This window comes from Phoca vitulina, unplaced genomic scaffold, assembly GCF_004348235.1.
Source record: "Phoca vitulina isolate PV1807 unplaced genomic scaffold, GSC_HSeal_1.0 scaffold5, whole genome shotgun sequence".
Lineage (NCBI taxonomy): Eukaryota > Metazoa > Chordata > Mammalia > Carnivora > Phocidae > Phoca > Phoca vitulina.
The window spans coordinates 72,924,386-72,949,733 of record NW_022589708.1 but is presented as its reverse complement, the minus strand read 5'-3'; the positions used below and the strand labels follow the sequence as shown (position 1 = coordinate 72,949,733).

General features: G+C 36.9%; 1 protein-coding gene across 1 annotated transcript in view; it reads right to left on the bottom strand.

The window, feature by feature from the left end:
* LNX2 (ligand of numb-protein X 2) overlaps positions 1 to 25,348 on the bottom strand; it is a 78,840-nt gene that overhangs the window by 33,441 nt on the left and 20,051 nt on the right. The window contains exon 2 of the mRNA XM_032403290.1: positions 2,350 to 2,866. Within this exon, the coding sequence (XP_032259181.1) occupies positions 2,350 to 2,759 (410 nt within the window). The 5' untranslated portion in view covers positions 2,760 to 2,866. The remainder of the gene's footprint in view (positions 1 to 2,349; positions 2,867 to 25,348) is intronic.

Sequence of the window (25,348 nt, the reverse complement as noted above, 5' to 3'; positions counted from 1 at the left end):
TGGCCCAGATAACACATAACAGGGACAAGTCATCCCTGCTGTGCCCTGAATTCTTGACTCACAGAATCCATGAGCAGAATCAAATGCTTGTTTTATGTCACTATATTTGGGGTGGTTAGTTTCTCAGCAACCGATAACCAGAACATAGATTAACAATTTAATTGAAGAAACGTTAGCTGAGTGTCAGTTTTGGGCAAAGGGATGCAAAGACTAGTAAAGACAATATACAACCCAGCATTAGATTCTAATTTGCTCTCAGCTTGCGGAGACTACTTAACATCAACATTTTTAACTGAGAAACTAGAGAAAGGTCAGGCTGTTCCACCCATGTCTGTTCCGATGGGATATAAAAATTATACTTTATAATTTGCCTTTTTATTTTTCATAGTCAATAATCACTCTTAGCTGTTTATATCAAGCAAGTCACTTACCTTTTCAAATCATTCACCTTTTTCAATTGTTCACTTTTTCAATCATTCACTATACAGGCCTAAGATGTTTTGGAAATGACTGAATGAGTAGCTCAAATATTAACAAGCTTACTTGGAAAATGGAACTTGCAACTGGGCATGACTGCTTAGCCTTTGTCAACCTACAAATGAAAGAAATTTGCTGTCCCCAAGTTTTTACATCACCAACATAAACTCCTTGATCCAAAATACTAATGATACTTCAATTACATATTAAATTCTTGTAGGCATTTTAGTTAAGTGAATGTTCCTAAAAATTTGTGCAACATTTACCTCACTGCTCTCAAAATAATTGGTAACTGAACCGAGACTTTGTTCAGTTCTTCTGACATCCTATAACTGATGTTCGTAAGAGTCATAGAAGAAAACTATCCCCTAAAAAGAATAGTCCAACTGAGAGAAATAAGGCAAGCCTAAGATATTCCTCAACCTCAGTAAGTAGGCCCCACCCAGAAGACCACATTCACAAGTCCAGCGTCGATTTGCACCAGGTCTCTGCTGTCGTGCTCAGATCCTACACCTGCTGGTGACTGAGGACACATGGAAACCTAAGGCCACATGCACTTTCACAAGTCTCTGTACCTACCCTACACGTTTTCTTACCTCCTACTAGACAATACAGCTTAGATTTAAACCTTTTCTATAAATCTTCCTGTTTCTGACAATGTAATAACATCTTGTTCTTTCTCATATATCTTAACGATTTCTAATGAGTATCCTTGTTTTCTAACACTGATATTTAGGAACAGAAGGCCCACATATACTCATGTCTATAGGAAACTTACTACCACACAGTAGTAGGGAACACGATTTGACCTGTGGTCAAGTCAGCGCGGTATATTAGAATGGTAAGTAAGAATATTAGAAGTTTAGGCCTAACTATACCATTAACTAGCTCTAAATCTTTGTGATTCAGTTTCCTGATTTGTAAAGTGAGGGGCTAAGATTAGATAATCCCCGTCAATTCTATGATACCCCATATATTGTACTGTGAATTTTTTCACAGCAATCCCAGCTTTCTACTGCACAAGTGGCTGAACTCTGAAATCTAGAAATCAACACATTTATTTGTCATATTATATGATTCTTCATACACAAAACATAAGAGATGTATTTTAACCCTTCCTAAGGGTATCAATAATTCTAAAACTCAAGTCTTTCACCAAAGTCAAATTATAAAACTCACTTATCAGCTCAATAAATTACTTGACCTTTTAAAAAGCTTTGTTAGAACAAAAGTCTCCATTGAATGCTTTAAGGTTTCTAACCCCTAGTTCTTAGTCAGTCTAGTCCTTGAACACATATTCTTTATAAGATTCTAGCAAATAAAATCATGTACCCTCATTTCCATATTGCAACAAAATTACCATTTGTACTGTCTGCATAATATCCCATGGAGTTGATGTACTATGGTAGTTTTAACCCTTCCCTACTGTTAATTAGATCGACTCTGATTTATTGAACTATGCACAATGCTGCAGTGAACACACCTTTATACATAATTTTTCCTTCTTTTGGATTATTTCCTTAGGATAATAAGCTACATAAAAGGATATTCACATTCACAATTTTTGAAACAAACTGCCAAACTGCCTTGGAAAAAAGTCTATCACTATACCCTGCTGCCCATATGAATGTAACAGCTTCATATTATACCAGCAAAAATTAATAGGTACTTCTTCACTGAAGTTTTTGTATCTACGTTTTTGAGAAATTATCATGTAAAATACTGTTCCACACAACTTATTTATTGTCTCTCTTGTATTTGATTTGTCCATTTACTTACTGATGCCTTGGTACTATAACTTTATGAAGTTTTTGTCTGACCAACCTTTTTATAAAACCTAGACTTTCTCTTTCCTTCATATTTTTTGCTTACCTGTTTTTAAGATGTGCCTCCAGATCACAGCGTTGCATGACATCTTGGCACACTGAAGAAAATGGACATAACACTAATAATTTGTCCAGAAGCTTATGAACTAGAATACTAGACTTCTTACACAACTTAAAGTGGAGTCTTTTCCGGTCCAATGGACAAAAGTCCTTCTCCTGTAAGAAGTTTCTGAGGCACTTGCAGCAGAACGTGTGTCCACAGGGGGTGTCTAGTGGCTGCAACAGAGGCTGAAGGCAAATATGGCAGACCAGGTCGTCATCTACTTCATTCTGGTAATTGTATAAGTGGTTCTCTCTTGTCCAGTGCTGCTGGCCACATTCAAAACACAGAGGATTGAAGGAGGAGGAGGAGGAGGTCTGCTCCACAGACACCATCTCATCACTTGTGGTTCCCATTCTGAATCAACCAAAGCAGTTTCTGTATCTTCATACGTTAGACTTCCACTTCAGGTATGGTTTCCTTTAACGGGCACTGATGTATTTGACTATAATCAAGGTTTGTTCTAGATAAACAAAACAAATCAAAAATGTAATTAATATCAATCAAGGGGGGCTAAAAGTTATCAATATAGTATCACTAGTTAACTTCTTTTTTAGGTAAAAGATAAAATAAAATTTAGACCAGGTTATAAATTAGTCATAAAAACCTAACTAATTTGCTAGCTGGCTAAGCTACTTGGCTGCATTGCAAGTTCTTGGTGAAAAAAGAACTTGTGATTAAAAGCAAAAGATGCTGCATATGGTGTGACATAAGAAAGAATCAATCTGTTTTACTGACTGAAATCCTCCAACACTTCACTGCTCAGTGGTAGTTTTTAAAGCCAATTAATCTACATAGCATGCTAATAATGCAAATTGAGGTATATCATGCAATACATTTGCATCTGTCATCCCAGTCATGGTTCTTTGCTTCTGATTTTATGCATTTACATTGCTATACCAAAGACTGTGTCTTTGAAATGTTGTCTCAAGGATAATTCAGTGTCTATTTAAAAATGACCTTCGCCCTGTACTATATTTGGAAAAAATGGATTTCAAAATATGTATGATTTAAATATTCTCTATATAGCACAGATTATAGAAAGATAAACTACACAGCATATACAAATAACATCTGTGCAAGCTCCATAAAGTGCAATACTATTTTAAGGCATTAAAGGAAAAAGCCCACTGTAATTCAATTAAATCAGTAAGATGTGTCATAAATAACAATTCCACCTCATATTATTCCACACTTTGATCTGTTCTTGCTTGCTCAAAACAGCAATTTGTGTGTGCGTGTATGTCTGTCTCCTCTCCAACCGTAAGACTCTCAGAACAGCCTCTCCAGTTTAGTGCAAGGCTAGCAAGGAATGCTCCCCTCCGGTTCCCCAGAAGCACCAGGGGTTAAAAATCAACTCCAGAGGCAGCAGCTGTCTATATCTGCTCTTCTGTAAATATTTATAGTCTCTAGTATGTGCTAAACATTGAACGAGGAGACAGGAGAGGTAGGGAGAGGATAGTTAAGAAAACCTATCATTAAAATTCAACGTACTCCAAGAAAGCCATGTGCAGGAGGCTATTATGTGAATACAGAGAAAGATGAGGAGAACTGGCATCTAACTCAAGTTTGGCTTTATAGCTGGAAATACTTTCAAAAGGGGAAAAACATGCACTGCCGAGTTGTGACAGGGTGTGTCGGTCAAACGGAAGCAGACAAGGGCCCCTGTGCGGAATCTCAGGGGCTTCAGAGCACCTGGCACACTCAGGGAGTATGCAGCAGGTCAAAATATCCGAGGCACAACGTACTCAGCGTACCGATATCATCAAACCTGGGTCTCCCTGCCACAAGAACAGAGAGGGTAGGATACCATGTCAATGCTCCCAACATCTGTTTCAATGAGAAAATTCTCCCATCACACATACGTATTTATTATTTTATTTGGAGTTTTTATTAGAAAAACAATATTAACATTTTAACAAAGTCAACAAGAAGTGCCATGAATTACGAGCAGGTGGGACAGGATTCAGATGGGATGGCTGACCTTCGATAAACTGTTTTTAAAAACTACTTAATAAAATAACAACAGCAGCAGCCTGTGATCTAAACTCCTATCAGTACCAACATTAAGAGAGCAAATGCTTCTTGTATTTTGTAACTTACAAGGCTTGTTCTTTACCCTCTGGGTATCATAACTTTTCAAACATCAGTGCAAGGTATGTGAGATTAAGAAGAGAAACAGCATTTATCCCACACAGACAGACTAGGTATTTTAATAAAGAATGCCTACAGACTCTTATTCCCCACCCAATTAGCAAGAAAATTCACATATCCTTTGCTCTTCTTTCTTTGTGATAGTGTTTATTCTAATTTCTCTTTTCGTCAAGAAAACATACTGCAATTCTAGCCTCCCACATAATGACTAAGAAAGCATTTCTCTTAAGACTATTATGTTTTAGCTCTTTTTTAAATCTCTAAATAACTTTTAGTTCTTTATTTCCATTTTATCACAAAATCTTTTCATGAGGAAAAATAACATGTTCCCATTTAAAATACCAAGTAACAACTGCATTATCTTCCACCCCCGAAATACCTCTGTTACCATGAAGCAAACATTAAGGGACAAATTCTCATGTGTAGATCACCAGCACGTGCATTAAGTACGATTAGAGAACTGCAAGGCTGTATAGCAGAAGCACTTAGGAGCACACACTCTGGAGCCCGTCTGTGAGGGCTCAAATCTTCGCTCTGTCACTTACTAGCTTTGTAACCTTACTAAACGTCTGTTTCCTTCTCATATGTAAAATGGGGGTAATCATAGTGCCTATTTCAAAAGTTTGATATAAAGAATAAATGAACATATAAAATAATAAATGAGTGTATAAAATAGTGCCTGGCACATAATAGGTGCTATATAAGTATTAGCTATTATTACCATTATTAAAGATAAAGAAACAAAAGTTCAGAAAGATGTTATGATTTGTACAAAGCCAAACAACTTATAATTACTTTGTAAGAGATAAGGAAGATAAATCTAGTTTTTTCTTGCTTCAAAATTACTCAATAGTAAATTAAGTAATTATAAGAAAGAGGAGAGGTATTTCATGAAAGCCATGGTTGTATGAATTTTGTAAGGACCAAAGGCAGCCTGATCCTGTCTTTCTAACCCCTAAACCCATCCCTCTACTCCCAACCCAGGCAGATGATTTCATTCCTTCTTAGTGTACAAGTCTAAATCAACACCTAATACTACTTCTCATACTAAACTGTGAGCTCCTTAAGAGCTGGACCCTCTCACAGAAGAGCAGCTCAGTAAATGCTGAATGACCACAGAGGTGACAATTTACTTGTGCACTCTTACTACATTTAGGCGGCCAGAAGTACACCTATGTTTATAGGAGAATATGCCCATGTTTATATATAATTTTGATTTCAGATATTCTATGAGCACAATCTGAAATATTAAAATACAAGTTAAATAAGCAAGTCTTAAATATTTTTCATAATATAAAGGTAAAATGTAGTATAATGTGTATCTTTACAAGCTACATTGTCTGTTTAGATAATATTCCACGAATAGTAGCTTTGATAGTACCTTTGTATAAAGCAATGGATGTCAAACTTTTACACCTAACGATCCCTTTATCCACTCTGGACAAGTTTGGCAGTTCCTTAAAAAACTAGCATGCAACTACCATACAATTCAGCTACTGCATTCCTGGATATTTATTCCAAAGAAGTGAAAGTCACGCATAAACCTACAGCTTTATTTGCAATGGCCCCAAACTAGAAACAACCCAGACGACCTTCAATGGGTGAGTGGGTAAACAAATCATGGTACATCTGTACTGCAGAATAGTACTCAGCAATAAAAAAGAATGAATGATTATTGCCACACACAACCTGGATGAATCTCCAGAGAATTATGCTGAGTGAAAAAAGCCAATCCTAAAAGGCTGCATACTACACTATTCCATTTAGAGAACGTTCCTGAAATGACAATGGAATTAATTGTTTAAATATTCATTTGTTAATGAAATAATAAACCCATTACATGCCAGGATTTTTATGAAAAATAACATTTCTTTTTCCAAAATAAAAATACAGTGAGAAGAGAGGCCATTGTTTTACATCTTTGTAAACCTGGAGTCTCAAATCTGCTTGTTTTCAATCTGCTGTGAGATCACATGTATCTTCTGGAAACTCCATTGGGCACTCATGAGAGAACGAGAGTGAGAAAGGCAGATAATGTCTTAGCATTAATGGGAAAACAGTTTTGACCTTGTGGACCCAATAGAAGAGAATAAGGGACCCTGAGTCACACTTTGAGAAAAACTGGTACAGAGCACTAAAGGGTTCTGATACCCTTTTTTCACAAGAAGTACCAGTAATAACTAACACTACTTTTAAAAAAGACAAAAACTGAAAAAGGTAAAATGTTGAGATGAGCCTGTACTGGAGAAGTCTGTCTTTCCTGGAATAAAGTTCTTTCCCCTACTGGAAGAAGCACGTTTAGGTATTTAGCTGTAGAGAAATACTTAGCATGCTAGATGACAGTCTTAAATAAATTCTATTCCTTTTTTTTTTTTAAGATGTTATTTATTTATTTAACAGAGAGAGCGCGCGCACAAGCAGGGGAAGCGGGAGAGGGAGAAGCAGGGAGCCCGATGCGGGGCTCGATCCCAGGACCCTGGGATCATGACCTGAGCCGAAGGCAGTCGCTTAACCTGCTGAGCCACCCAGGTGCCCCAAATAACTTCTATTTTTAATCAAAACTTATTTCCTATTGCATGTCACTAAGAAAACTACCAAAGAGCAGTTTCCAACAATTCCACATATATAATTCTCTCATTTTTCTACATAAAACTGTAATTCAGCACACTTAACTACTTGTCTATCCCTTCTCATGGTGTTTGAAAAACCATTTTAAAATTCTTAAGATGCTACTTGTAGTAACATGTACTCTACTTAATAATCTAGAAAATTAGTAAGCTAAGCAAAAAATGCTAGAAGCTATGAAACTTAGGCTCTAAGCTCTACGCCAGCTGGGTAACTAGGTCACTATGCAATTAACTCTTTCATTCACCAAATGTTTATCCAATGTCTACTATGTGCTAGTATATCATATATATTCTGGTGCCTTGGCTTCCTGTGTATAAACTATCAGCTTTGCCTAAATACTAACTGATCTCTCTCTCTCTCTCTCTCTCTCTCTCACACACACACACACACACACACGGAGTTAAATGTAGTTCTAAAATTTACGATTCTGTCTTTTTAAATTTAATGAAATGCTCAGTGATATGTCATATTTACCTGTCAGTCCCAACATTTGTTGTTGTTTTTGGTAACTTCAAGATTTAAATATTCTACAAAATGGAGGTTAAATAGTGGTGAGCAGAGAAATAACCAATCTGAAATTCCTTCTACCTTTAATCTTCTAATTTTGAACCACTAAGCTATGATGAAAAACTTTTTTAAATGCAAAAGGATAAAGGCCAAAATCAAATTGCATTACCTTCCCATGTCTCAGAGGTTCAGACAGTGATACTAAAGCTGTATTTTTAAAAAATCATACTATATTATGTTACCTTAGAGTAATTTAACAATAGAATTGATATAAAACTATTTCGAAAAAGAAACATACCATATGGAATGCTAAACATGTCTAGACAGCTAAGTATCCAGACAAACCTCTGCCAATAATTAAAGACCTCTGTGGAAAGAACTTTATTCCAGGAAAGACAGGCTCCGGCAGCATGTGGTTTCTTCCCAACAGCACTCCTCACCAGCCAGCTGAGTTGGGGCATTTCTAATGTCTTAGAGAGTGTCACAAATTCCTAAGTGTTGCATATACCTAAAAGATACAGGGCTGATGGTGAGAGAGAACTACAGTTTTCACTGGTTCGGTTTTATTGCAGAGGTTTACCTGCTGGCTATCATTTAAATGCTTCTATTACATTCAAAGGCAAGGGTTCTCATCTTAATAAATTAAATCATCTGTTTTCTTCTAAAGGATGAAAACTTCACCTCTTACACAGTACATATAGAAAACATTTGTTTCCAAGTGATAAGTTCTTAATTTTAAGGTCTTTTAAAAAATCTCTAGTTTCAATGACTGTAGATCACAATTCCTCCACTAACTCAATTATCCATCGAAAGAGCCCCTGGAGTTAGTTTGTCGAATTTGAGACCTGGGTTCAAAATTTGGCCCTGCCCCTCCCTCACTCACTAGCAATGTGACATCGTGATGTGCACAGCACTTAAATGTCCATAAATCTCAATTTCCTTATGTGTAAAATAACAATGGTTTCTTGCTTACACACAGGATTAATGTGAAGCTAAAAACGTCACATAGTTGGAAAGAAAAAGAAAGTACAACAGGGAAGACAGTACTGGGTGAAGGGCAGTTTTCTAAGTGGGGTGATCAGGAAAAAGCTCACTGTCAAGGGACACTTCACTTAAAACCAAAAGGAGTAACTAGAAAGCCACACAGGTACCTGGCATAAAAATGTTCGTTCCAGACAGGTGCAATAGTAAGTATAAAGGCCCGGAGGAGAGAATGTGCCTGGTGTGTTCACTGAACAGTAAAGTGGCCAGTGTGGAAGAAATGCACAAAGCAGAGGGAAGAAAACAAGTCAGAGCAGTAACGGGGGCTAACTAAACCTTGCAGGGCTTATAGAACTTTGGCTTTTACTCTGATTAAGTACCTTAACAGGATCACCGTGTCTGTTGTGCTGAGAACACGGTGAAGGGGGCAAAAGCAGAAGCAATTAGGAGCCTACTGAAATAGTCCAAGCAAGAGAGGAAGGTTGAAAGAACCAGGTGGGCATGGCTGAGATCATGAGAGGAGACTCAATTCTCGATGTATTTTGAAGACAGACCAATATGATCTGCTGATGAATAAAATGTGTGCATGGGCTGATGGTGGAGGGGGGGGGGATGTCATAGATGATCCCAAGGTTTTTGGTCTAAACTAGAAAAACAGAATTAACACAACCAAGATGCAAAAGTATATCAGAGAGTAGGTTAAATGGCTCTGCTCAAGTTTGGACATCTTAAGATTGAAATGACTATCAGATCTCCAAGTAGAGACCCTGAGCAGGCAGGTAAATATACAAGCCCAGTTCAAGGGAGAGGACTGAGCTGGTCATATAAATTTAGGAAGCATCAGTGTGTGGAAAGGAAAAGTGTATAGATAGGAAAAGATCACCAGAGGAGAGAGGATGAGTATAAGCAGAAGAGAGGTCAGGGGACTGAGCCTTGAGACAGTCCAACATTATAAAGTCTATGAGATAAGACAGGACCAAGCTGAGGCGGAGTGGACACTGTGGGAGGAAGAAAATTAGGAGAGTACTGTGTGCAGAAACCAAATAAAGTGCTTCAAGGAGGAGAGAAGAACTGACTGTGTTAAATCCTGCGGTCAAGTAAAATAAGATTAAGACTGAGAAATAAGCCTTGGATTTAGCAACATGGAATTCACCAGTGACCTTGATATAGAGTTTTGGTGGAATGAGAGGAAAAGCTTCCTGGAAAGAGTTCAAGAGAGAATTGGAAGAGAGGAATTTGAGCACAGACAATTCTTTGGAGAAATTATGCCATATGGAAAAGGGGGAAATCTTGAATTCTGGGAGGAATTGAGACTATCAGAGGTCAAAGCAAACCCCCCCCCCCCACTTTAACAAAACAACATTTTTCCCCTCCACAAGTTCAAGTTTATTATTGTATTTATATACATCCTTAATTCCTTTCTTCTTGCAACAGATCTCCCCATTCCCTGTCTAAAGGCGAATTCCCCACCCCCGACCTGGGCTCAGTGTCCCATACCTTTTGGCAACCTCTGTCATGTTTCCTATCTTTCTTCAATCTCTCTCCCCTCCACATGAAGTTCATGTCTTGACAGCTTTAAAAATGAAAACAAAAGATTTGTCTACAATTATTACCCTTTCCAAACCCACCTTCGTTTCAATATTTCTAACATGTAAGACCATCAGTGCAGTCTCCCAATTCTTTACCCAAAGGGCTTCCATCTCCATCAGCCCAAGACTGGTTTTGTTGTGGCCAGAACTAACTGCCAAATCTCACGGTCACTTCTCAGTTCCAGCTTCTGCTTTACTTCCAAAATTCTGACTCCCACCAGCAATGTGTAAGCATGCTAACATCTCCCAAACTGTTCTAATCCTGGTTAATTTTATTCTTTTTAATATTTATAAATCTGACCATTGAAAATACAAGTGTAATATCTAATTTTTCCTTTAGTTTGCATCTCTTTGACTCTATATGATTATTATACTTATTTCTCTTGTGAGCACTGCTATATCCTTGGCCCATTTTTTTTCTATTGAATTATAGTGTTTTTCTTGACATGAACTTAATATATTGAGGATCAAAGCTCTTTATCAGATTATAATTTTTCCCCAGGCATCCTGTGTGCCTGTGTGTCCACTGACATAGAAAAGTCCATTTTCATGTAATTGAATACATTCATTTGTTCCTTTAAAAATTCTTCCACTACTCCGCTCTTCCATAACAAGATGATAAAGATGTGCCTCTATTTTCTTTATTTGTATAGTTTTTAATAAAATGATTATCACATTGTTCTGGTCAGTATATGAGAACAGATCTACCTTTATTTTTCTCCCAATAGGTATTACATAATTGTCCCAGTTCCCATATCTCTGACTCACACTTATGTTCAAAAACCATGTCATTATTTCCTTCTAAATGATCCTAGTACAGCACTTCCTAATGGCACTTCTAGACTCACAGCACCCTATAACTAGAACCAGAGAATCCTGTTTCTTTCTCACTCTCTTCCTCATTTTCCACACCCAGTCAACAAGTTCCCACCGACTCCCCCTCCAGAACATGTTACTTGTGTGTCTTCTACCCTCCATCCATCCCACTATTACTCCCAAATTAGACTGCAGTTATTTGTTGCACCTGTTCTTTTAGCCATCACTCAAAAGGGTTTCCAGGCATGCTCCTCCTCTCCTAGCTACCCTTTACAACACTAGCATCCCCAGAACAGTGATATTATTTTCTTCACATTCTTCTGCAGCCCCCAATTGCTTCTACAAAAGGAAAGCCAAATTCTTCAACCTGGCACTTAAACCTTCCAGATCTGGCTCCTCCAGTTTCATTTCCTGACACAATTCTACACATTCCACCCTTTGGCTATGCCAAACTACTTACAACTTCCTGACCACAGCATGCTAGTCCCTCTGCTTGGAATGTCCTCTCCTACCTTGTTGATCTGCAGATCCCCTGTCCATTTAATGGCCAGCTCAAGTGAACCCTCTGGCTACAAAGCTATTTCTCATCCACCCAAACAAAATCACTCATTCTGTCCCTTGAGCCACCATTTTATTATTATTTCATTACGCCCTTCACTGCTGTAGTGCGCAATCACTTGCTCAGATGTGTCTTCCCTACTGGGCATCCCTTAAAAGCCAGGCGGCATGTCTTACATTATTCATAGGCCCAGCATCTTGTAGCATGCCTGACACAACACGTGGTTAATAACAATCTCAAGAATGAAAGAGAAATTGAACAAATGAGTCCTCCGCTTTCACTTGCCTCACCAAATCTGGATTCTAGCTCTAGAATTTTTATTCCCACTGCCTCTGTTCTAAATCAGGTTCCTGTTACTTCTTGATTACCTCCTGTCTCTCGTTTCACCTCCCCATCACAAAAGGTGATCTCATGACAAACAACTATGATTCTATCATTTCCCCCCAGGGGGGGAAAAATCTGTTAATAGAAGAAAGGCCAAGTATCTTAAAAGGATATGTCTGACTCTTATTCCCACCTCTAAGGCTCCAAATCCTGTGTTCTAGCCAGAGGCTGCTTCAAACCACTCCCTGAACACAGACCTCATACCACTCTGTTTCCAGGGACTGCTGGTTTGTCACTCTCCTCTGATAATATCTTCCTGAGTCTCTCCTTCCTTTTTCTCCCTACACTGTCCCTCTGCACCCCCAACATTATACTCCCATTACTCTTCCCACCAATTTCCTAGGCTTCTTCCCTGTTACATACTTATCTTCTTAAATAGAAAATATTAACCATAAGTTTTTATCTAAAAATTATTATATATATATACCCATGATTCTTCCACGTAAAGCATTACAGTTGAGTCAATTTGTTAGTTTTTCTGTCACCTCCCGTAATGTTTGCCACCTAATGGCACTTCTAGACTCCCAGCACCCTGTAACTAGAACCAGAGAATGTTTCTCTCTCTCTCTCTCTGTCACAGATACAATACACGCACACACACACACACACACACACACACGTAGTTTGTTGCTGCTAATCTGCTCTAGGCTGGGCATTCCCATATCCAAACTTGTTAGGAACTTGGGAGCCAGGAGCTGGGCTTGGTGAGGCTTGGAAAAAAAAAAATCACAAGGTGTGTGGCTTCCATGAAGCAAATTGGACACAAATGGTTATGGTGCTCGCCAGTCTTTTTCATGTCTGGTATTTCACCATTCAAGGTGGCTTCCTTAAAAATGAACTCTAAATGAGAGTACCCGATGGAGTAAAAAGTACTAAGATTGGTCAGGACTCTAGCCGATCTCAAGAGTGACCCAGCACAGTTGAGTTACCAGAGCTGCGTTACAGCCTTGCCAACGTAAAAACTCAACTGGATTTGTTCACTCAAGAATGGTTGGTTCTCTCTCTACCCCTCCTGCTCATGCTCTCTCTAATCAATAAATAAAGTCTTTAAAGGAAAAAAAACAAGCAGAAGAATGGTTGGTTCCAGTGAACTAAATCACCTCATCCAAATGTGTAAGTAGGTCATTCATAAACCAAAATGTCATCTTAAAGTATCACGTGAAATGTAACTGCCAAACAGATCAGGTGTAAGGGAGCAAATTTTCACTTGTTTGGTGAGCCTCTCCCTCTGAATTTTATATATATGGACATATATCTTATCTGGAATACATACATATGTATACCCCTTTGATGGTGTTTACCAAGATGGCATTACAATGCATCTCCTCAGCTTACCTTTATAACATTTTACACTTTACCAATTTACAGGTTTTACTTATAAATTTTTCCTATGAGGGGCGCCTGTGTGGCAGAGTTGGTTTAAGCATTAGAATCTTAGGTTTGGCTCAGGTTGTGATCTCAGGGTCCTGAGACTGAGCTCTGAGTGGGGCTCCGTGCTTAGCAGGGAGTCTGCTTGAGACTCTCCCTCCCTCTCCCTTCCCCCCACTCGCATGCACTCTCTCTCTCTCAAATAAATCTTTAAAAAAAAATTTACTATGAGATTTACCATTTTCAGATACAATATAGGGAGAGGAATTATGGGGAAATGAAAAAAATCAAATCATACTGTAGAATAGGGTTACTTCTGGAACATTTTTTGTAGAGTATCTATTCTTAAATATGGGATGTAGATTCTTGTTCAATTTCTCAAAGACTAACAGTTCTTGAACGTGTTCTTAAATTTTGCGATTTTTTTGTCCTTTTGGGGCTTCTAATTTAAGATAAATATTATGAGAAGCTTTTGAAAAGTGGCAATAATTACCATTAGATATTTCAATGGTTTTATCATTAAGAGACCTATAGACAGAGACAATTTAAGAAACAAGAGATTTCACAATTCTTATTGGTTCCTATATCCTAGTCCTAAGTAACACCCCCACAAAAATCTAATGGTCTTGTTGAAAAAAAACCTTAAAATTTAAAATAATTAATATATATACACACACACACATATGCTACTATTTGACATAGTCATTTTCTACTCCAGCATCTTGTACTGTTGCTTCTTTCTTCAAATTTATTTATTAAGAGAGTGGACTTAAAATTTTTTACTTTAAAATACCTATCTGTTGCTTAGTAGTCCAATATGAGAACTTATCCTGTTTCTAGAAGCCATCTGATTGAATCTGAATTAATCTATGAACTATTCCACATACACATACATAAATCTTAACACTCTCAGAAAAGAAAATCATAGGATAGATGTTCAGCATAAGCTAATACAAAATAATTAAGAAGAACAACAGTTTTTCTACAATTATGGAGCCTTATATTATTTCTCTCGATGTACTAAATATATTCAGAGTTCATCATAACACCTTAGAAATGCTTCTTCACTTTTAAGAATGCCTGAAGTGTTTTGACCAGTAGGAAACCTAGTTTAGGGAATATGAAAAATATCCTTAATCCCCATGTTTTTTTACTTAAATACAGAAATTTAAAAATTATACTTTCCTTTAAATTTAAATGAATTCACATAAACAATTAAGCAATTATAAGTTATGAATCAATTACCTTATATTTACAACATTTCTTGTTATTAAGTACATCTTAACATATGGTATAAACAGCTCAGCACCATATGCTTATTAATCTTCTGAATGATGACTATGTCCTTCTAGCTATATTTCTGCAGTGGTTGGAGATATACAATAATACACATGAAAAGCATTGTATTGCGACGTATGTATTATGTATGTGGGGGAGTAAAATATGTAAAATATTATTTCACCACATAACAACTTATAGTCAGGCTTAGTAAAATTACATTAAGGATATCCATACTATTTTTAAAGTAGATGAAATGCTATTAACTACTCAAATGTAAACAGCAAATATTAGCTGTAGTGCGCTTAATAATTGAAAAGGGCAGTTAGAAGAGTCAGTCTTTATACCATATAATTTACAAATGCCCCAGACTTCTAATACCAAATTTCGAAGTTAAAGGAGCAATGAAAAAGATATTACTGAGTATATTAACTTCTGATAGAAAAGGAGTTAATATAAGTTAATTATTGATTTTAAAAATATTTTCCCTTAAGCACTATCATCTTCTATCATCACCCATGTAATTGCCTTTATTTTTTTGGCAGGGGCTGGGGGGGGGGGAATAAGTATGTTTATCATTTAAAAATATTGACTTAAAAATTTTAAAGCCATATATTATTCTAATTTACATCAGTGAATTATAAATCATTGGCAAACTGGTCAAATAAAAAAATGGCTACATTAGACTTAATATATTTGTCCTTTAACTTAAAACATAACCTACAGAACATTAAAAGCAGTACTAACTGGGATGGGGATCACAGGTGACTACTTTCTTCTTATGCTTACCTATATTTTCAAAGTTTTCTAAAATGGCCATGTACAACTTGTATAATAAAAATCAAGTTCATTTGTTTATTTAAGAAGCAATACATACTCTCCAAATTAACAAAATAGTGTGTGAAATTGATAAATGAAGGGAAAGAAAGAAAAAGAGGACCTACATAGGGATGGGGCATGTGAGGACAGGTCCCTAGCTTCTTAGCAAGTTCGAAGGTTTCCTACAATTCAATGGTGGGAGCATGACATGGATGGAGTATAAAGATCTTCAGGATCTCTTTGGCGTTATTATTTCTTTTCATATGCTAGTGTCTAGATTAAACTTTCTTAAAAATGGAGGATTTCGGTAACATATCCCAAGGAGGTGTTAAAGGGGACTGGTTAGACCAAGAGGATTCCAGAGGAAGGGGATCAAATAAAACAGCAACTTCTGTTACAGGAAGCTCCCCATCTCCGTAAATGCACTCACTCAGGGACTACCACCCCAATGAAGCCAGGCATGTGAATCTGAACAGGACCTATCTTTCCATGCCTCCCAGGATAAATAACTGTGGAGGCCCAGAATTCGGCCAAACCCCTGTGGAAATTAATAAAGGTAAAGTTCACTAAATAGAGTGGGGAGGCTAGAAGTAGGAGCCATACCACTCAACGATCAATTACAGGAAGAACCATCAATTACAGACTACAACAGAAGAATCCTTAACAGGAAAGACTCACCAATTACAGGCCCCAACAGGAAAAGATGGACATTGCATCTCCTACAAGGAATCAGCTGCCCCTGGCAACTCAACCAATGAGAAACCATCATCACCCTGAACTCTTGCTTTTCTCCAAGGGACTTTTGTTCAAAACAACCCCTCCCAACTTCCTCCTTCTTCTCCATAAAATAACATTCCTCTCCTTTGTGGGGCTTGCCTATTGTTTTGCCAAATCTTGCATGTCCTAAATTAAAATTCACTGCTATTCCCAAATAAATTCATTTTTGCTGTTAAAGTAACTTTTATTTATAAGGTTAACACACATAAATAAGTACAGAAAGAGTTCATTCAGTTGTATTTAGTCTTTTTGCATGAAAAGGGCTTATTAGCCTGTAGAATTCTACCTGTGAAGAAGTCCCAAGGACCAATGGGTCCTATTTTGACCCTCTCCATCCCAATGAAGAGCTTAATAATCTAATAGTGTTTGATCAACTCAAAACAAGTAAGCCCAGTTATTCCCTGCCCCTATAGTCCTCTATACTCGACCAACTAACTTTTCAGCCTCTTTACATCTCAGGTATAACTGCAACCCCCTACTACTACTATTCTTGGACCATTCATTTAGTGCCCATCCCAGAGATCCAATGACCCATAATTTGCTCCCTCCCCACAAATCCTCTTCAAATACAGGTTTCCCCCACTATCTGAGAGCAGAGCATTCCAATGAAATCTATTGCTAAGTTGAAATGACATAAAGCAAAGAAGCAATCACCATTAATTTATATGGAAAAAATTTTGAGCATTCCCAGACCCCAAAAATAACCTCTCTTAAGCTTTTCTGATACCTTAGGACACATCCTGCCAACAGATGCACAAAATAAATGGAGACAAAGCACAGATGCTCACAGACACAGTTCAAAGCTGTGGTGGCTTGATGGCAAGACGCTGAGCGCAGCTCTCCAGGAAGGGCTGTGGGGCCGCTCTGGCCACTCTGGCCAACCCGGATGTGCGCTGCCTCTGTTCACTGCAAAACAAACACTGAAGGCTGTTTTTGCTTTTGGGTTTTTTTGGTTTTTTTGTAAAAGCAAAAATCCTCTTTGGATTTCTTTCAATTAGTGAAAACAGGTACTACTGTAGGTCCTTTAAAAAAACAAAGTGGCAGAACACAAACTCTTGAAAAGCGGGGATACCTGTAATTTTGCCTGTGTAACTACTCTTAATAATAAAATATACACATATATAAAATTACTGAGAGCTTCAGTTAAGCATGAGAGCCAGTTTTTCAAACGTAGAGGTGTTAAAATGGTGGCTGCCTATTTTATTGAGTTAAATAATTCTACCAACATACAGAAAACAAGGAAATTTATGGCTTTTGAGAAATTTATTCATCTTTTCAAAATATTATCTCAGGATATCACTTCTGAATGGATTTAGAATTTCACGGCCATAGATGTTATACTGTAGCCTTTAATGTAATTTTTAATTACATTAATTACATTCATCTTTAATATATTAAATTGCACCCCATGAATACTTACTGAATGTCCAGGATGTGCTAAGCTGGGAACTAGGCAAATAAAATTGAGTACCTAATACACAATTCTATTAATTGAACACATTTACATCTCCATTTTCAACCTGTATATTTAACAACAGTTTTTAAGAGAACAAATTTGATCAAAATTGGAAATAATAACAAAAGAAAAATTCATTTTAATCTGTGGCTCTTGGCAGATAAAATGTTTTCAATGTACATTCTCTTCATTTTAATTCATTTCACTGGAATTTGAAAAGCAGATAGAGGCACATGGTAAATGCCCATAAAAGGAAATCCTTGGCTTAGAGAACAATCTTAAAGCAGGTCAGAAATCCATTACACAAAAATAAATATTTTCAACTAAATATGACTTATATCATTATTTGTACTTATAAATTGTGAGGGCGACTTTTAATCTACATGAGTACTGAAGTATCCAGTTCACAGAGTTTACAGATTCATTAGTTAGCTAGATGAACTTTATTTCTAAAAACAAATTCTAACAGAAAATATGGTAAAAAGGAAAGGACCCGCTGGAGGGACGTTAAACTTAGAGGTGGGGCCAGCCCTCAGATCAATGCTATGTCATAAATTTTATTTTCTTAATCTTTTCTCTCATCTATGTCCTTCCCTTTCTCTATTTCAATATTACATTCTCTACCCTTACCTGCCTTTTCTTTTTTAAACAAAACCTACGGTAATAAATCTCAATAAACTGGTTTGTATACGATTTATGAAAATTTATATACTACCTTGTTTAAGGACATTTGTTATATACAGAAGACAAAATGAAATATTAAAGGAACAAATATTTAATTAATTTAAGATACTGCCAAAGAAAGATATCTGAGTGGAGCTGACTTAACAAGGAGATTTTCCCATACTCCCATTATCATAAGACATGGATAGATGCCTCTTTGTAAAGTTTAACCTGCTGGCATGAGAGTCTCTAACAGAGGGGTTCAGACCTTCCTCCCCTAACTAAATATGCATTTTCCCCTCAAAAATGATCAGGCTTCCTGTCAGCCTTCCTGTTTTTTCCATTATCAATAGTAAAACTCTCTATCATTACATAGATTATTGCTGGAGGGAAATGATGTGAACAGGTCTGCATGTTGGGGAGAGGACTATGGCAGCAGGTTTGGTACAGGTTAGGAGGTATGGCAATAATGCAAGAAGGCAAAACAGGAAGTTCCTGCAATGGTCAAGATGAATGGTAGTGAGAACTTGAACTAATGTAATGAGTAGGAATAATCAAACGAGGGGTGGATTTGAGCAACACTGTAGGATGTTCAAATAATAAAGAGAGAAACAAGAGGGCAAGGGGTCAGCATATCAAAACCAGCACAGATATATCAAAGAAAAAAGAGCTATAAGTGAACTTTCCTCATATTTCCCACCAAAATACAACCACTTTCCCTATAATTCAAGATTAGTTTCTCAATCATAAATATAAGAATTTCCTAAAGCCCAAATTTAATAACCCATTTACTATCGTACTGTGATTTATCCTCTGTGGAGAAATAAAATGCCTTGCAAGATTTACAAAAAATGCCCATCGTCTGGAGGAGTTGTAGTCTCAGGCTCTAACCTTCTGCTTTGAAGAACAAAGGCACTGGGCTAGACAATCAGCAAAGCTTCTTCCAGCTCAAACATTCCAGCATAGCACTGGGCAGGGAGTCGGAGGAGCTTAGAGGAAGGAAGTCTCGCCACTGTTCAAAAGTAAAACACAAAACAGCTATGGTCAACACCTATGGCCCACCCTGTCTGAAACATTGATGCCCAGTAAGCTAAGGAAAAACACAGTGTAGCCAGAAAAAAATTGAGACGCAGGCAACTAAAATGAGAACAAGTGAAAAGAACAAGACCATGGGGAGAGGACAAAATATTAGGATGTTTGTTGTTAGACAACGGCCATAGGACTGATACCATGAAGAGACAAAGGGATTAACTCATGAGAGCAATTTTAAAATATAAAAGGAATGACTGAGGAGATAATTATAATAGCTGATATGTACTGAATGCTCACTATATGTCAGGCATGGTATTAACTGAGATGGGGAATTAACAGATTTAATCCTCATGAGTTTGACACATCGTTAGCAGCAGCAACCTCATTTTTCAGATGAGGAAGCTGAAAGTAAGAAACATTAAATAACTTGCCCAAGATGCCAAAGCTAGTAACTGAGTGAACATGATTCAAATCAGGCAGTCTGATTCCAGAGCCATAATTTTGTAAGTACATACACTTACAAAATAAATATGTAGAGGTTGCACAAGCCAAAATATGCACAAACTCATATATGTTCATATAAATAAATGGATGATAGACCCGCAGGGAAATTATTTACCCTCTGTTGTTAGTTAGCATTGTAGAGGCTCACTTCCAGAGGAAAATAGATATTGCTATTTGTATAAAAGGGCCAAAATACTAGAGAGACCTCATATTTTTAGTCTCAAGGGAATTTCCAGCAATTTTGCATTTTCATTTTTATTTTTACTGTGATAAAATGGGGCCTTCAAAATCAACATTCCTCTTTAATTCACAAAATCCAAATAACTTTTTGCTTCTGCATTCAATATCAAAATCAATCTGAATGAACATAAAACTATAGCATCTCAATTTTTGAGCTGTCCATCAATCTCTAAAAGCTTCTTGGAAAACATTCACTTATATTTGCCATGGGACATAAAGTTTTTACAAAGTTCTGAATGTAACCTTCATATATAAAAGGGTATATAAGAAATGTTTTAACCATGCTTACAGCTTTCTTCCTGGGCCTTTAAGGTATAAAAGGAAACTTTATGTTTCTTAACTGCAACAATGCTGTCACCCAAGGCCATCTACTATTACCTCATAAATCAATGTCTCAAGATCTGGAATCCCACCTGTTTTTTCTTGTCAGTGGCTCTGAGTTATAGAAGTAGTTTTGGATATAAATGCCTCTATCTCTACTAGCATCCTCAATGCAACATGAACTTTTTGTTTTTTTCCCAAAGATTTTATTTATTTGAGAGAGAGAGAGCACGCACACAAGTGGGCAGAGGGGCAGAGGGAGAGGGAGAGGGAGAAACAGACTCCCTGCTGAGCAGGGAGCCAGGCTCAGGTCATGATCCCAGGGTCTTGGGATCAGGCCCTGAGTCGAAGGCAGACGTTTAACTGACTGAGCCACCCAGGCACCCCAACGATCCTAACTTATGATTCCTAATAAGAGAGGTTCACTTATATTACAGACAATATAATTATGTTCTAACTATGTAAAGGTTTATTAGTAATACTTATTAACAAAGCATTCATTAGGAAAGAAAATCAGTAAGTGATAGACAGTAGAATGAAAACAAACAACAAAGTTATCTAGCAAAAATGGAACAGCATTCATGCTTACCAACACCTAGAGCTCAGCAGCAAACTATTTTAATGGAAAGGAAGACCTTCAAAAGAATACTGGAAAAAAGTGAATATTGAACAACTCTCCCTCAAATTAAATTTTTATACTTTGGTTCTCAAACTCAAGAAACCTCTATCTGAAAATTTAAATTTCTGTGTCTTGGTTAACAATGGCAGCAGCAAATATCACCTACAGAGTATTACAGTAACCCCAACAAGCTTGGTTGTCGTTTCCATGGAAACAGTCCAAATTAAGAAAACCTAACAGTAAAACATAATGTATTTTAAAAAACAAAACACTTTGTTTTTCCCTTCAGTTAACTAACATGGCATATAACAGGTACATAAATTAAGCACTAGAAAGTTCAGGATTCATTCAACAAACATTTGCTAGTTATATGCTGCGTGCCAGGCACTGTGCTAGGGGAGAGGGTTACTGTGGAGAGATAAACAGACAGTCCTTGCCCTCACAGATCTTAATCTAGTACAAAGGTCTCAATTAGCCAGCGACACAAATATACATAAAACAATAAAAATACATGATATTATCTTTAGAAGAGCCTAACAAGGAAGTTCAAAGTAAAGCTTCCCTGAGAATGTGACATTTTAGCTGATATTTGAGGAAGGTCAACTAAAAGGTCCTCAGAGAGCATGAGGAAAAGCTGGGAAGACTGCAGGGGTGCGAGCAGTTCACAAGGCGCTAGGGACAGTGTTAAGGATTTATATGTTTGTTCTATAAACAAAGAGAAAATATTGAAGGGTTCTAAGGACAATGACGAGATGAGATCTGTAATTTCAAAAACTTATTCTGGATATATCGTGAAACAAGAATTAAGGGGAAGTTTGAAAGAATGGAGGGAGTCCAGTTAAAAAACCATGAGAGTAGTCTGAGAGAAAAAAGAGAACTTGAATTAAGACGCTAGCGATATAGAGAGAGGATGATTATCAGGAGGCAGATAAGGGCTGAAGAGACTCCCACATTATATTATACCTACAAGATAAGGAGCCACAAAAGGAAAACTATCTGGGAGGAGGTGGCATCCTTCATAGAATGATAAAACAAACACATACCTGGTTGTTTCAAAGACACCATAACAGACTCAAAATCAAACCCAAGATCATTTCCACCAAGATTTGGTCCTCCACTGGAGAATGGGCTCACTAGCACTCACCATACAGGCACATAAGCCAGAAACTCAGAAGTAACCTTCGATACTACCCTCGCCCTGACCTCCCACACCTAACCCTGTATAAAGTCCTACCAATTATACTCTGCATAATTCTGCTCTGACTTCACGCTCCAACTTTTACTTCTTCCACAGTCCTCATCGATTTCACTTCTCTATTCCACAGATTCTCTATTTGTTCCTTTAAAGTGTCATGCCCTGTTTGACTCAAGGCCTTTGTAAATGTTCCATCTGCCTGTAATATGTAATACTGTAATACTCCTTCTCACTATCCTCTCCTCGATAACTCCTTGTTTTTTAAAATGTGATGTCTAAAAAAAAAAAATGTTCCATATGGCACTCAAGACTAGGACAGATCCCCTATTACCTGGTCTTAAACACCTCTGTGTTTCCCTCTTAGTACTTATCACAGCAATTATTTATCTGTATGATTATTTAATATGTCTCCCCCACCAGAATGGAAGCTCTGTGAGTGCTGGGCTCGTGCTCTGTTCAGCATTACAGACTTAGCACCAAACACACCACCTAGCACATAGGAGAAGATATTTTTTAAATCTATCATTAATTCAAAATTACTGATAAATTACCCAGGATATATAAAGGAGAGAAAGAATTTAGGCTAGGTTTACATATCTATATGAGAATGGAAAGTGTATTTAACAGGAGTAAGATAGTCTTTTCCCTCAAAGAACTTCCAATCTAACCAGCAGACAACCATTATACAAGCAAAATACACATACGTAGAGACATAGAGGCCTAAATGGAAGATCATACACTAAGTAAAGAAGCCCCTAAGCAACACCACTTATAGATACAAACTGAATGAGCGTCTCTGTAGGATTCTTCCAGTTGCAAGTGATAGAAAATGTGACTGAAACTGGCATAAGTAAAAAAACAAAAACAAACAAACAAAAAAACAAGTCAGGTGACTGGACTTAGGACTCTCTCTCACTTGCTTCCTCTGGACACACAGGCTGTATGAACCTGAAGTTGGGAAACTTTTTACCACTCCTTTCCTCTTCCCCATCAGTTAAAGAAAAAACAAAAAGGCATTATATAAACAACATGCAATAAACTCCCAGAGAAACCACACAACTTATAATAATCTATCTAAAGACATTGCCACTCAGTCCCACTTTTTTCTTTTCTTTCTTTTTGTGAGGTGGGGAGGGGCAAAGGGAGAAAGAGAATCCAGAGGAGGCTCCATGACGCAGATCTCAATCCTACAACCCTGAGATCATGACCAACCCAAAACCAAGAGTTGGAATCTTAACCAACTGAACCACCCAGGCACCCCCCACTCTTTAAAAAAAAAAAAAAAAAGGAAAACTCTGACAACAAGCCCAAAGAAAGACAATTGTATTAATGAGCTAAAATTACTTCTCTGTACTCTGACTCCTCAAATAAGGCTATGATTTAGTATAATTAAAAATATAGAATAAATATCACCGAAGCAAAGAGAAATAAAGTTTATATAACAAATCATGCATGAAAAAACAGGCCATAAATAGTCCCACTATCAATTAATATTTTTCCAACAATTTACTATGAAAGTTTTCTAAGTTTAACATTTTTTACAGTGAATGCCTATATCTTGCAAGTCTACCATTAACATTTTATACATTTGCTTTATCTCATATCTACCCATCCTTCCCTCCCTCTTATTTTCAGGTACTTCAAAGTATAATGCAGAAGTCAGTACACTTCTCTCTAAATATTACAGCATAGATTATCATTAACTGAAGTTTGATATTTGTTGATATTTTTGAGGTAAAATTAATATTTGTGCATTGTTTAAAGTGTATATTCACTGAGTTTCTGACAATTGCATACATCTACATAACACAAACTTCTATTAAGATATGGGACATAATCATCACCCCAGAAAGTTCCTTCATATCCCTTCCCAACCACTGCCCTGATTTTTTTACAATAGATTAGTTTTGCTTTTTCTAGAATATCATATAAATGGAAACACAGAGTATGTACTCTATTGTGTAAGACTTCTTTTACACAGCACCCAAGTTGTGGTATATATTTAGCAGTCTGTTTCTTCTCATCCCTCAGCAGTATCCCACTTTATCATGCTGCTTATTGGTGGACAACTGGGCTGTTTCCAGCTTTTGGTGATTATAAATAAAAGCTTCTATGAATATTCTTGTACAAATCTATGAGCATATGTTTGGGTAAATACCTGAGAGTGGAAGGCTTGGGACCCAAGACAGGTATATGCTTGGTTTCATTTAAACACACAGTGGGGTCCGGGTGGCTCAGTCAGTTGAGCGTCCAACTCTTGATTTTGGCTCAGGACATGATCTCCTGGTAATGGGATGGACCCCGGTGTCAGGCTCTGTGCTCAGCATGGAGTCTGCTTCAGATTCTCTCTCCTTCTCTCCCACTCACTCTCTCAAATAAATAAATTAAATATTAAGAAAAAATAAAATAAACACACACACACACACACACAAACTGCCAGATCTTTCCCAAAGTGATCGTACCATTTTAGGCTCCCACCAAGAATAAACGAGTGGTTGCTCCATATCCTTGCCAACATTTGATATTGTCAGCCATTTTAGTGTTAGCCATTGTGTCGTATGTGATTAGTTAACACTTTACTTTTGAGTTGCAATGATTTGAGATTATTATAGCACAAGAATAACTGAGAGGTACATAAAATATAGGACAATATTAAGAAAAATTACAATATTATAAATTTTATATAGAACTTTTATATAAACCTTTTTCCACTTTGTAGAAGTCACATGATTGAAAGTATACTTTCTTCTATAAATTTTAATTTAATTTTAATGTATTTTTTATTCTAATTCTAGTAGTTAACATACAGTGTTATATTAGCTTTAGGTGTATAATATAATGATTCAATTCTATACATTACTCAATGCTCATTGTGATCCAGTACTCTTAATTCCCTTCACCTATTTCACCCATTCCTCTACCTTTAGTAACCATGAGTTTGTTCTCTATATTTAAGAGTTAATTTTTTAGTTACTCTTTTTTTTGTTTTGTTTCTTAAATTCCACATGAATGAAATTATATATTTGTCTTCCTCTGATTGACATATTTCACTTAG